Here is a 15,015-nt window from a genome sequence, read left to right as displayed (position 1 = left end):
GTGCTGGTATTATCATAATATGATTATGTGAAGTCATGTTTATTCCTTCACGTTGATAAACATAATAATTATGCTTATACATGATGTGGGCATAAGTTGAGAATGTTCCACGTATTTAGCTATTTACCATCATAAAATCTTACCAGTATGACGACGTTTGTGGGGCTGTACATGGCCCTGGCCACGCTGACTCGCTGCTTCTGGCCACCACTCAGGTTGATGCCCTTCTCTCCGATCTCGGTCTCGTCACCCTCGGGGAGGATGTCGATGTCGGCTTGCAGACAACATGCCTGCAGCACATTTCGATACCTGTTGTTGTTTGTTTTTGTTTTGGTTATCGTCGTTGTTGATGTTGTTGTTGTTGTTGGATGGGAGATACATATAAGTAAAGAGACGCCCGAAAGTGGTGTCAGTTCAAATCTGATCAAGACTCAATTAAGTTGTAATACAAACGTTTTGGCATTTTTTTTTATTCAATGGCGCTTTTTATTCAGAACGGGCTAAAAAATTGAGAGGTATTTTACATAAAGATTACTGCAAGTTTTGAGGCGTGTTATGATACAAAATTAATATTCTCAAACTTTCCGCACATGTGATTTACTTAATCTTTGGTTTGTGTGCCACTTGTTTCAGAAAATTGCTTCGAAGTCTCATTGTGTTTCACATTCTGCAGTCATAGCTCTAAAGTCCTGTGGCTTTCCATTTTACGGGGATATATGTCTTGTCACGTTTTATCCGTTACTGGAACTACACTTGGCCCTATTTGGTGGTTAATATGGTCTACTTCACCTTCTTTCGTCGTAAGGATTTCCAAAGAGCACGTTTTCTTTGAGGCTGGCGTTGAGTAACCACGACTTCTGTGCTGCATATGCAACGGAACATTTTGACCTAATCGTGCGAAGAAATTGTAATGTAGAAAAAGGAATAAGTCAATAAAAATGACCAGATTAATCCACGATCATGTCTAACTGGAACAATCAGCAAAGGTTGGATGCTTATGCGTGTTCATCAAGTAATCACTCATGTTAAACGAAATAAGTCGATGTCCCGAAGCAATCGGGAGAATTTTGCTTCCAGTGTAGGACATGATAAACGGGGAGGCAATTGTACACATAGTGCTCTCTTTCTTGAAGGTCCATTTCGTGCATGTTCATGTAAAGAGACACATCTACAAAGTCGACTCCGAAACTCGACGTAGCATTTATGTACATTCTTGTTTATAGACATCAATATCATCAGACTAGTCAGTGTGACAAGTGCACTATGTGTTCGGCTGTACCTGTTCCACTGGAAGTCTCCATGTAGAGTCTTCATTTCACCCAGTATGGCGGATAGTAGCGACGACTTGCCAGAACCGACGTTTCCAACAATCATAGTCAGATGACCTTCAGCAGACATTTTTTTTTTTGAAAGATGGAGACAGAATTCATTGCGATAAGAAACACAAGAAGTAAAAAAAAAACGTGGCTCGGAAAATATGGACGGAATCTTTTCTCTACTACTGGACAATTTTCCGCCTGCGACAAGAAAGTGATGTCATTTATTGTGAAAGCTCTTTCAACAAGCACACAGCTTGTGCCCCTGACACATTCCCTACGCTTATAGTTATTATAAAGATGATGGTCAAAGTTACATAGCTGTCGTGCTCCTTTAATTTTATGAGCGAAGTTACTCAAATAATGTGCCTCCTTGATTATTCCAAAAGAGGAGGTAGAGAGAAACATTTTGACGGAAATCAGACAAGCGGCACAACACTCGACTATATGGGTGTTATGAAGTAATTAATTATGACGTCACATTAGTCCTTCTAAATGACCATTTTAGTCGAGGACGATAATGATGTCGATTTTAGACATTTTTCTTTGCACTTAAAATGCAAAATGATGTTCAAATTTTCGTCTCACTGGAAGATTTTTTTTCGAATTTAGGGGGTACATGCTTACGCTCTTCCTTTCGCCATCAAAGGATTTTTTAATCAAGCAAGGAAATGATAATAAAGAGATCAAGAACAAAAACAGACAGAGAATAAACTGCGTGTGTTTTGAATATGTAATCTTACCTTCACTGGTAAAACTCTGGTGGAGAGAGGGAGTGAGAAAATGAACGTGCGTTATTACTATTAGAGAATCGTCTTGAAACTGAGAAAGCACTCACCAACTGGGATGGAGATGTTGATACAAGACAGTGTAGGAGTGGTGGATTCGGTGCCCCAGCAGAATGTTCCATCGGAAACCTGACATCACAAGAGGATGAACATGGATTAGGATACAAATACAGACCAACTTAGTGGTTTACCGAGAGAAGACACTGCTGCACAGGTATTTTTGGGTAGTGTGAGTGCAGATAATAATATAATATAAATAATATAAATAATATTACTATTTTTGGCCTTAAAGTATGAACCATCCTGAGCAATGCTGTTTACCCACGGCTTTATTTCTCCTTCAACATGATAAATATGCGCGTACGTCAGTGTAGGCCAACTATACTTATACACAAAATATTCATTTAAGATTTTCTGACGATTTTTGCATCATTTTTCTAGTCCGTTCTCCCTTTTTCTACCATCTCAAGAAGGAATCTGAATGTGCAAATACCAACATCATATGACGGTCTCCATGCTTACCTGTACCATAACGTCATCCGGCACGGTCTGCCACGGACGCATGGCAACGAGTTCGATGTTATTTCCCGTCAGGTTGTAAATGTCGTCGTCAGTTCTAATGGCGCCATATTTGTTGTCTTGGTTACGTTTGGCATTCTTGAGCAAATTCTGAAGAGGCTTTGTGAAAATGAATATGCAAACATAACAAGAAAAAAAAATGAATATCTAGAATCAGTAAATGACTCTTGTACTGCTATACAGGGAGGGTAAGCAATAAATATTGTAACCTAAATATGAAAAAAAGTCATATTGGCACCAAGGCTGTTACCGTGACTATCTTTGCACATACCGAAAACAAAACATTGAAAAGAAGCAATGATTGACTATAGTGATACCCCCCTGCTAAATGCAAACAGTATATGCAAATTAGATTCCCTTCAAACTGATACTTTTTTTCTTCTGACATTTAACATGCAGTGATATCGTCACTGAATATCTCATTGGGAATCAAGGTAAACCTATGCCACTATGATAAGAGCTGTTAACGTGGAAGAGTGGGTATGTCATGGTGGAAATTGCAAAGTACGGCAGATCACTAGTTCCAAATCCTTTCGCCTGCCAGGAGCTCACAACTTTGAACAAGATATATTGCTTTTATTTTTGTTCGTTTGGTTGTTTGTTTGTTTGTTTGTTTGTTTAATGTTTGTTTATTAAATCGAGACAGTGTCACTCTTCACCAGGAACATGATTAAGGTTCCTTTTAATGTTAGGGGTAAATAACAATAGCAGGGCGTTCTGTTAGACTGACGTTAACACCAAAGACCCTGGGTTTATGTAACCATGCCATTGTTATCATATTCCATATTTTTATCGTCGTTGGTGTCATTCATTATGAGTATGTCGTCATTATTTTCAAATACTACTACTACTACTACTGCTATATCTCTAGTATAATAGTAGTAAAAGCTGTAGTAGCAGGGAGGTGAGACCCCTGGTATTAGTATTAATAACAATACTAATGATAATATCAGTAGAAGTATGAACAGTTCTTATTTAGCCATTTTAATCGTGCTGAAGGTAGCAAATTAATGAATGAACGAACTAATGAATGAATGAATGAATATTTTAGGAATCAGAACTAATCAATGACTACAAGGAGAAATCATTGTCAAAAATAAATTGCCCTTTTTTGCGCTGAATTCCTTTTTCTTAAAAGACTATAGCTTGAAAAAAGACAGTATAGTCACCTTGTTGAGTATTCCCTCTGTTTCCTTTTTCTTGCCGTTCGTATTGAGCTTATTCATCTTGTCCTCGTGATGCTTTCCGTCATCCCCATCATCGTCATCATCGTCGTCGTCGTCGATCAATCCATCGTCCTCATTGCCCTTCTGCCGACCGTCGTCCCTGACTTCAATCTCCGGCGCCTGGAAGAAGACTGTCAGGCGCTTGAGGCTGACCGTAGCGGCTATGTAGTTTGTCGTCACACGGGAGAGGAGCTGCAAGGGCGTGGCGAGCTGGTTGAAGACCGAAAGGGACGCGAAGGTGATGGCTGGAGTGAGTACTTTATCCGATATCACCGTGTACAAGCCGTAGGACTGCAAAACAAGTACAGCAATTGTCATTAATCTCGTTATCAACTTATCACAGTTTTATTGATTGATATTCATGGTGATTCATTTTAAAAACAAATAATTTTGTTGTCATCATCATTATCACCAGCACCATGATTCTTCTCGTTGATGATCATTATATTTACTAATATTTTGTTACAATCATCATCAATAGAATTCAGTAAAAATGTTAATGAAATGTGGATGCTGGTACGAATAAAATCGGAAATAGACAAAAGCAATTTGAAGGAACGCTTGGATTGCAACATTCTCTCTTTTTTTAAAGAGAACACTTCCATCAAGACAACGTCAAAAATACTTATAGCAATTCGACTGGACAAAAATCACCGTTGTAATTGCCTGACGCACACGTCGAATTCCAAACTTAACAATTTGAAAAGCTTACGACATAATTATGAAAGGGGGACAGCACCATATCCTGCAACTTTCATAGTCATTTATTTTTAGTTCAATGTAATCTCCGATTGAAAAATAACATTCAAATCAGTTCCACATGAAACGTAAATCCATCCACGCACCAAGGTGCAAAACACTATTGTAGTCCCAGGGGCGGATCCAGGGAGGACAGCAACCGGCGCACGCCCCCCCCCCTTTTATTGTTTGTTGAAACAAAAGAAACAAAAAGAAAAAAATGGGGGGGGGGGGAGGTGTTCAAGATTAAGTTCAAGTTCAAGTTCATATTTACGCGAGCGCCCCCCTTGAATTTTGTAAACGCGCCCCCTCTTTACGGAATTCCTGGATCCACCCCTGTAATCAAAATGTGAGTGTTACTAATTTTACTTACCACAAGCATCACTACGATCGGAGCGGCGTTATTCATTCCAGCTGTGCGGAAGAAGATCAGAAACTCATCAGATGAAGGTTTTAACATTAGCAAAGATGTTATCCATACACAATTTGAAAGGCAGTTGGAGACTCAATATAGTGAGATATTACTGTCATCATGCCCTTCACTAGGGGCCATGCATGGGTGAAAACACCGAGTGCACAAACAAATCGAACCAATTGAGTGAATAGAAAAAAAGGTTCATGATAAGATGCCAGGAGTCATTTGCAACGTTTTCAGGGATATTTTCTCTATTTCTCTCATTTTCTCCATTGATCAAGGTATTTTAGGTCATTATGCATCTGTCAATCTCTTTTTCTAACATCACAGATTGCCAATAGTGATCATTTCCATTAACCTGTTACATGGGCTCATTGATTATCTAAGGAAGTGAGCTTATACACCTTGTGTGGGTTACGCATGCATTGAACTAAAAGGTATAGCCATTGAAATAAAATGGCCATTGACATTGCAACATATGGGCATAGAAGGCCTGATTTTGTTCTATCGACAAGGAATAACTTTGCAGGAAGTTTGAAATGTCGTAAATAAACAAGGCCAGCTTCTAATTAATTCTAATTCAAGAGTTTGAAACATAGCAATGGGAGCATCTTACTAAGCACGATCTTAAAGACCACTGCCCGGATGCGTTGAACTGTCTCTGCGATCTTGACCTTAATGATGGACGTCTGGAAAATCTTCTCCCACGCGTTGAGCTTCACTACCTGAATTCCCTGCAGTACTTCGTTAGTCTTCTTCAAGCGTTCGTCCGAATATTTCTGTAAAGGAAACCACAAACTCTGTCAAGTCGAGTCACTCCTATTATAGTGATGTTGTATTTGGTTTGGTTTGGTTTATTTCTGCATTTTCTTTCTCCAAATACAATAACAAGTGAAAACAAAGTGATACAGAGTATGCAAAAAAAGGAGAGTTTAACATACAAATCAATACAAGAAATGTCATTTACATAACAACATTAGTCTGTAATGACATATGAATCAAAACAACATTATTATTAAGGCATACTGTATCTATGAACAAAGGAGAAATCAATACAGAGGACCTTCATCATAAGCAGAGCTTGACGTGGATGAGGCCCTATCTACATATGTAATACGAATGAAATACAACATCTATTATAAATCTACTCCTTAATCTCTTAATCTTACTATACGAATCACATTTAATTTCATCAAATCAGTGAGACTCTGAGAACATTCCGGCAAAATAAAGGGTGACATGGCTCAATTAAACAGCTTTTATGTCATTATCCAGCCTATATCTTGCCTGAGCATGATTTCGTAGTGGTCTTTTTCTGGATGAAGAACATGATTTTGCTTCACCAAGCTGTTCACAAAATTGCTCTAAATATCTTTGTTTGATGTCTAGCCTTTTTCACTGTTTCTACGCCATAGTTTTTGAAAAAAGGGGGAGGTGAGGAGTTTTGTAATGCAATATTGAAAATTGAGGATTTTAAGAACTTAAAAACGTCACCCTAAGAGACTTTGTAAAACTTGTGTGGCGACTGATTATATTTATTATCTCTTTACATATCTGTTTAATTCCGTCAGCAACACTTTCAAACTGGTGAGGTTTGTTATTCCAACGATATGTCATTCCGAACATACAATTTAGTATATATCTAGATGCTCGTTAATCAGAAAAAAAGAAGAAATTGCGTACCGACGAATCTTCGAAATTACGAACCGTATTTTATTTTCGAATAACAAACTGTATACACTTTGAAACATTGACAGGTAAGCTATCTTGTCGGAAGGAAGGCGTGATTTGAACCAATCATAGCTGGCGTTTTAGGGTTCAAAGCCATATCCAAAGTTCTATCTCTTGCCCAAGGATAGTGCTTTCAGGTGGAACATACCATTGCCATGCTCTGGTAGGCCGACTGTCGGCTTGCACAGAGAGACTGAATGGGTAATGAAAGGAACAGTAGGGCGGCACCGGCCAGAGAAGAGAACCCAAGCTGCTTATACAGGATGAACATCAACCCTCCAACCTGTTTTCACAGAGAAAGAGAGAGAGAAAAAAAAAACATGGACTGAGAATAAGAGAGGAGAAAAGAGACACGTAAAATTCAGAATTTTGAAAAATGCCACAAAAGCACTGATCAATACTATGTAGCTACGTAGGTTAAAGAAAAATACCTTATCGATTTTTTTTTCTACTTCATATCAAACATAAAATATAATGGAATGCGTATTGTCGAACTAACACATACATTGATCAATGCTCTGGGCCCCGTTTTATCGAAAGATAAAATCGAGTTTAAATTTCCTTACCACACAGGCTGCCGCAGACTTACAGTTGAAATCAACTATATAATCAATTTTAACTCTTCATAAACAGGGCCCTGACATGTTAAAATTGATAAGTAACTGTTCTGCATGCTTCTTTACTAATTCGATTCATTGGCATAGAAAATGCATTTACATCTCACTACCAGCAAGGAGTAAACAAGAAAAAAAAATTCGACGGTCCTTGCGTTTCCATTTTGTTTGTCCCTGTCTGCTAAAATAGTTTTCAACGATTCAATCATAGGGCCTACATGTGTATAAATCTGCTGCACAGGAGCGCATAATGTTTCCGTACATTAGAATACAGGTTCTCGAACCACTTTGACGTCTTTTTATTGTAGCTTTATCAAGCAGAAATCCAAAAGTGATTTCATATCCAAAGTAAGTTCGTTTCAGCAAGTTTTTCCACACAGATTACATTTGTCTAGTTGAATACTTATGCACTTCTTTATTGTCTTTGATAAGTACTCTAAAACCAGAGTTCATGATAATTCATTTTGTTATCACAGATTCTATGATTCCATCAATTCTAATGATAATAATACTTTGTAGAAAGAGTGGACAAGCGTGAGCACGCAAATTAAAACGATGAGCACATCTTCAAATTCCCTTTCAGTTTCTGTTAATTGATAAGGTGAGTGTACCAATTCAAATGATCCTCCCTAAAAAACCTCAAGAGTTTCGTCGAGTTCACATGATTCGTAGGTGTGTGATATAGTACAATTTAACCTGGAAGGTTAAGGAATTACTAACTAGCGATACAGTAATGTGGGATTTTGTGGTAAATTTAAAGATTAGTAGATAGTTTGAATCCAGTAATTTCAATGAATAAATCTATTATTGAAAGTTTCAAGAACTATTTTGGGATCTTTTGATAAACAAGAGAGAAGAGTCGTTAGCAAATAAAAGGTAAAACTTTGGTTGAGTGTGTTTGGTCATTGATATAGCAAAGAGAAAGGAGTGGTCCTATATTAAAAAAAAAACCTCTTAGGGTACACCGCATGCGATTTTTTGGTAGAAGCCTCAATCTTTTAGATATTCGAATGATTAAATTAAATCTTAAAGATAGACTGAGCACGCTATCATCAGCTGACTAAAATGAATTATGTAGCATCCACAGCCATTAGTTATATAATCGTTACTTTCAGAATCACTCATTATAACCATCACATATGCTTTGTTGTTTTGTCGTAGTTAATGTAAACATGAGAACCTCGAATGGAAAAGAGTTCATTAAACTGATATTTGACTAGTGATCATTGCCTATACAAGGTACCACTCACCAGGTAAGGGACGGACCAAACAAGATGGATCCACATGATAGCCGTGTAGAGATTCTTCGGGTCGACAGACATGTGGTTTGTGATTTGTCCCATGGTCATTGACCCACCGTTGATTGCACTCGTGGAGAGGCGAAGCGACTTTTTGAAGACTGCTGTCTGCAACGAAAGAAAACACACCATGGTGTTAAAAAGTTGTCGTTTTCACCATAGACCACCTTTTTGAGTACGCGACAGCCGGAACCCAAGCGAATGGTTCTGTAGTGTTAGAAAGGACGGCGATGTCGTTTATCACATTACTGTAATGTTCCTTTTGTTGCCATTTTTTTTCAGACAGTAATAATACGAAGTGTGTACTTGCCAGACGAGTTTCCTGCTTATTTATCTCAATGAATGATTTCGTCTGCACTTTTTCCATAGAGGCGATGTGCTGAAAATGTCGTGGCTCATCTTTACTACTTATAGGCTGGGCATCGTACTTGGAAATTTATCATTCATTACTCATTCTTCTTTCATTTCAACATCTTTATATGTTGACAATACCTGTAGCCCATTATTTTTATCTACGAGAGATTAACTCTAACAACTTTTGGTCAAAATTGCAAATTATACTTGTCGTTCACGATACTTCTTTCATGAACATGTTCGTTATCTTTAGTTGCTATGGGGGTCACCGACAAATCGGTTCTGCCATTGAAATCAACTGTTGTGCTGTTGTATTATGCTTCAAACCGAAAACACAGAGGTGGAATGTTAACGTATTGTTCGCTCGAGCATGAAAGCATTGGTCTCTCATTATAGCATGTGAGAAAAATTTAAAAAAAAAACCTCAACTCGATGTGATCGCTATATTCCTCAAATACGAAAATATAGCAGAACAAAGAGACATTTTTGACAGTGTATTCTTTTGACAGTGTGAGAATACACATCCAGCCAAAAGACTTTTGAATCCTTTTCTAAATGAACTCAAACATTTTACATGAAAAGAGACGAGGCATCATAAGCAAATAACTGTGACTCGCCATTCAGCCCAACGATGTGATACCGGCAGATGCAGAGCACGAATAGACTTGTATGTACATTCAATGTCTGCAAGCAACACTAACGTTACCTTTATCAAGCTTCTAACACTTGGATTATTTCAGAGCTGGGAAATTGAAAATATTTCTTTACCCAAACAAACCTTGAAGTCTTACACAATAAAAAAAATCTTCCAATCATGTCTCAGTATATACGAATTTTGTTTGGATTTCAAAGCAGGTGACTTTAATTGAACCTCCATAATGTATAGCTCGAGGGACTTAAGAACAAAGTGACAAAGGAAAGAGTATTACGAGAAACCGCTCATCTGTGTTATTCGAGAAACGTAAAGTGATTTTAGTCTGGGTCACGGGGTGCGTTGTCACTTAGTGTTATCGTTGTTTTGACAATGGATGGCGTGCTGGTTGATGGTGAAAAGGAGTGCCCCATCGTCTTAACCCATTACCAACTGGATCCCAGTGGGCATTGTATCAAATCTATGCGGAACGTCAGAGAGGAAGGAACAGGCCAACCCCTTTCAAAAAATGGCCTCATGGTTCCAAGAAAGAAACTAAGCTTGCATAATTATATACTGCCTAAAATACAAAGTCATACTGTGTTGCTTGAAGGTTTGCATGGTGAAGTAAATGAGGGAGAAAGATTTGCGGTGGTGTCATCGCAAATCTTGCTCCCTCAAAGTCATACTGTATGCATGTGTATATTATATGTATGCATATATGAATTATATGCAGACATACCTGCATGTACGTATAAGTACAAAACATACATAATGCATGGATGTGAGTACGCATGTATATGTGTATGTATGTGTTCGCACAGGAACAAAAAAAAATAATTTTATGTTTACAGGTTTTTAAGATACTGTCCTATTTCAAAAGCATAATCATTCAAAATATACCATCCCACATAGCAATATTGTATCAATTATTGTTTTCATGATTTTTAATGCCTAATCGTACAAACAGACAACAACAACAGCAACAACAACAAAGTTCAACAAATAACTTGTTGAGAATGTCTTAGAATAGTAAGAATTGCATATAAGAATATCATAGCCTGGAAAGGTCCTAATATACTTCCTGCAATTAAGTAAGAGGATATACGGCTATATTTTAGGAAAAGTAGGTTGCTGTATTTTAGACACATTACCTGTATGGCGGCTTGGGCGTGCACGGCCTCGTTAATCACCAGGTAGAAACACATTTGGGTGGTGAGTTTCTGGAATGCTAGCTGGATGAAGAGCAGTCCCACCAGCACAAAGCCATTGGAGAAAAATTCCCCTACGCTGATATACTTCACGTCCTGGTGTGACGGGCAGATATAAAGAAAGAAGGGGAGAAAAGAGGAGCATACAGAAAAACAAGTGTTTGTTGATAATGTTCTGGCCTGTATTTATCTAAACATTGCGAAAAATAAAGTGCAGGGTTTTGCTTTATATTTATTCTGAAGAGGATCTACATTCTTCTGGGAAATTGTAATTCCTTATAGTGTATTGTTATAGTTTCACGAACAGACAATCTCTCTATGCATAATTGGATATAGATAAAGCAATGGGATTGTTTGGCCAATTGGTACTATGAACCACTTACTTGGTAGAAAGCTGAAGGAATCAAAAGCGTAAATATGAATGTGAATTGAGTGAAAGCAGCATGCAAACCAGTGAATGTAAGTTTGAAAAAAATTTGTGCGTCCCCCTTTAATTTTGTAAAGGCGCCTCCCCTTCACGGAATTTCTGGATCCGCTCCTGATTGCCCCAATTTTCATGGAAGACCGTTACGTGAATCACACCTTTATTTCCTGGTCCGAGCTCGTGGTCCTCGCCGTCCATTCTATAATACCCGAGATGAGGTAAGGCGTGGCGAAGGAGGAGGTATCAGCCATAAACTTGAGCACGCCAGCGATGTGCATTCTAGGAAAGAGTGTTCTGTTCAGCACCCGATACAAACTGATGTCGCCACCGTTTCCCTCGACTCGATCCTGAAACACGGTTTAAAAGAAGACAGCGTGACACTGATGAGGGAATAAAAATCTTTCGGTGTATGCATAATTGCTTATATAGGGGGGAGTGGTAAATAGAAGGTGGACCATTGGTAATCGTATTCAGGGTGCGTATGTTACTTGGCCACTTGAAACCAGCTTCGAAATTTAATACTAAGTATTAGAACTGCATGTCGACTTTTAGCTAAAATCATTCATAAGTCACAGTGCAACTAGTATGTATATTCCAATAGACAGTCGATACAATAACTGTTCCTTTTTAGATGATTCCACTGATGACATGATTATTATGCAAAATGAGCTACTACTTAACTTTTAAAAGTGTACTTTGCATTGCTAGATAGCAACATGATGTATTCACTGTGAATATGTGCATGTGTATACGTGTCTATATATGTTTCACACACGTGTTCTCTTATCTATGATTCCTCCACTCAAGTTAAAAAGCCATTTCTACAAGCCACCGCCGTGATCTTATCAATGAAGATGAACAAGGAAAGATGACAGTGTCTCCTATAACTGTGACCAATCGTAACAGCAATACTTCCGAAGCAAAAGCACCTGCAGGTTGCGCGAGTATGAAAAAGTCACATTATAAAGTGAAACGTCCTCTGAATATCCTCTGTCCCTTCAAGGGTGGAAAGACATGTTTGTGTGTATGTGTGTGTGTGTGTGTGTGTGTGTGTCTATCTGTCTTCTATTATTCCCTGACCCGTGGTTATTGATACAGAAGCGCATTAAAGTTTTGCTGTTGAGATATTGAAGGAACATCGGTGATAATGAGGTTTTCGTATAGTTATCCAAAATGAATTAATGAAAGCTAAAATGAATTTCAATTCTTGACGCAAGACATGAGTTAAAAACGCAAATTCAAACGCAAACTAACGCAGACGCTCGACTCATGCAGCACAAAAAAAAATCTAGTTCTACAAAGAAGTAAAAAAAAAAAGATCTTGCGATCTTGTTACCGCACTATTTAGCATTTTTTTTTTCATGACGCCCACATAGACGTGGAAAAGAATAATATTAACGAATCGCTGCGAGCCAATCGAGTTCTGCTTAATCTGCAGCCCTTATGTATCATTTTCTTTTTTCACATTGTTCATCAAACAAAAATCCGGCGAATTTTTGCGATCACATCAAAAGAAAAAAAATGTATTCTGATTTTTGTATGGTGACGAAACAAAGGCCAGGGAATCAAATCATATAAGAGATATAGGAGTATCACCTGTTCTTGTTTGAGAAACTTTAAGAATCTTCTACTGATGTGGCGGGTCCTGTGCCTCTTTGGCAGGTCACCCAGATCTTTCAGTTCGATGGGGTTCTTGTATCCTTGTATGTAGAGCGGATCCATCCACATGAGCAGCATGTTGGACGGAAGACTGCTGTAATCGTCGTAGTAATGCATGTCGGGATTTCTCAAATCTGCCGGAAGTTTCTCTCCAATTGGCGAGAAATTCCGACACACCTAAAAAAAGGTCAACAAAAGCAGACAATAACAAACAGTGGGAGAGGATAGATGGAATAAAAGGGGAAAAACATATGCCAGAAAGAAAACTGATAGATCGATGATTAGTTGATGACAGAATAAGGGTACAGGTATAACTACGCACCAATCCCAAGGCCAAACAATTTCGAACTGAATAACTGCGTTCTCGAAAGTAAACTACAACTTCTTTTATACTAAGGTCTCTTATACATAGACTGCACATGTTGATATCATACAGCAGTAACATATCACATGCAACAAGTGCAAGTGACATCAAAAACTCTTGTAAATTGTTATCATGATCAGAGAGCTCTAGAGACATTTCTTTCTGTCTTTTTTCTTCGTGTAAGGACAAAATATCTGTGAAATTAAATGGATTCTGTCTTTCAGCGAGGTTGTAAGAAAGTATAAGTCATTGGACTGTGAATCGCCTTGTATAAGTTGCAGTGATTAATCAAACAAGGGACGTGATTCTATTTATTTTATTTACATCGCATGAAGAAATGCTGCTTCGCATTTCTGCCATTCCCGAATCAATGAATGATCTTCCCTGTGTAATCTTATGATGTATTCTGAACTCTTTGGCAAATCGTAATTTAAAGACATTTTTGACGGTCTATATAGATGTATTCATTTGCCATGTTTGTTATACAATGGTTAAGTTTAAAGTAGATTAAACTTATTACATTATATGAATTCTCCGTCCTGTTGCATAAAAATCTTCATTAATCAATCGTGATAATCATTTTCTGAAACTTGTCTTCAATTCGTCAAGATATTCTGCCACATTCATACGAAGGTATACTTGTAAGAAAATGCCACAGAATTACCAATTTCCACATGAGGAAGAGTTCAATCAGCGCCATGATCCCAGCAAATCCGACCACGATTTCGCTGAGGATCAGCCGTATACCATCCGATGGGATGTTGGGATCGTTTAGGATGTTTCTAAGTCTGCAACATTCCGCCGCAAGAACGGAGATCCAATATATAGGCTGCAGGATCGCTAGTATCGGAAGGTCCCAGTACTCTAGTAAGTGGTAGTAAACCATCACTAAAATGGCGGCGACTGTCGCTGCAATTGGCAGCACGTAGAAGCGCGGTGGCGCAATCTCTCCCGATTGTGACCGGAGAAAGTCCAGCATCGCCCCCTCGCCGCATATGCACAGACAGACCACGAAGTACAACATGTAAATCACCCATCGCACCACATGACCAGGATAAGGAATCAAATACCGATGGTTCACGCTTCGCGTAACGTTGAAGCACGGAATAGCCGTCAGGATAATCAGTGCGAGCGCGCTGAAAGTTGCATGGATGCAAAATCCAACCGAGTCGATGAAACATTCGTCGTCTGTCCAGTTCTGCGCTGGGTGGAGCAACGAGGTGGTCGAATCATTCGATCCGCAAAACCAGGCAGAAAATTTGTTCTGTGTCTCCATGACGACACACGCGTAAGCTCATTGATTATTGCACCTGTGGTTGAAGTGAACAAGTTATAAATACACGTATAGAGTTAGCTTCCATGATGCATAGAACATTGTCCAGAATAACTGCTTGTAATCTCAAAAGTTTTAGGCCTGAAGTTTGTCTGGTTCACACATGCACTGCAATCTATATGTTAAGACCTAAAACTTTGTTCATGATTGGAAGTTTTGTTGTTAATTTCTTGTAGAGTGGCTACTTTACAGATATCTATGTATATTTCTTTGTTTCCGGGAATGAAACTGAGTTGCCTGCAATCGGTGTTTTTCAACAGCATAAAAAAGGTTCCTTTTTAGACAATAATTACCTCCATCCCATTCCCGTAATACACTTATCTTACCAATCGTT

General features: G+C 38.4%; 1 protein-coding gene across 1 annotated transcript in view; it reads right to left on the bottom strand.

Moving 5' to 3' along the window:
- Positions 1-14,624, bottom strand: part of LOC139709020 (ATP-binding cassette sub-family C member 9-like) — a 31,001-nt gene extending 16,377 nt beyond the window's left edge. Inside the window, exons 1-14 of the mRNA XM_071620988.1 lie at positions 14,013-14,624; positions 12,922-13,161; positions 11,484-11,672; positions 10,845-10,997; positions 8,651-8,813; positions 6,942-7,069; positions 5,679-5,841; positions 5,021-5,061; positions 3,853-4,200; positions 2,627-2,782; positions 2,155-2,233; positions 1,280-1,385; positions 790-888; positions 144-309 (exon numbers count right to left, since the gene is read on the bottom strand). Of these exons, the coding sequence (XP_071477089.1) occupies positions 144-309; positions 790-888; positions 1,280-1,385; positions 2,155-2,233; positions 2,627-2,782; positions 3,853-4,200; positions 5,021-5,061; positions 5,679-5,841; positions 6,942-7,069; positions 8,651-8,813; positions 10,845-10,997; positions 11,484-11,672; positions 12,922-13,161; positions 14,013-14,624 (2,643 nt within the window). The remainder of the gene's footprint in view (positions 1-143; positions 310-789; positions 889-1,279; positions 1,386-2,154; positions 2,234-2,626; positions 2,783-3,852; positions 4,201-5,020; positions 5,062-5,678; positions 5,842-6,941; positions 7,070-8,650; positions 8,814-10,844; positions 10,998-11,483; positions 11,673-12,921; positions 13,162-14,012) is intronic.
- Positions 14,625-15,015: the final 391 nt, after the last annotated feature.

This window comes from Diadema antillarum, unplaced genomic scaffold (assembly GCF_040938485.1).
Source record: "Diadema antillarum isolate AM-2024a unplaced genomic scaffold, OU_Dant_1.0 seq00001400_RagTag, whole genome shotgun sequence".
In the NCBI taxonomy this organism is placed as follows: domain Eukaryota; kingdom Metazoa; phylum Echinodermata; class Echinoidea; order Diadematoida; family Diadematidae; genus Diadema; species Diadema antillarum.
The sequence above is the reverse complement of the archived record's forward strand: the minus strand, read 5'-3'. Positions and strand labels throughout refer to the sequence as shown.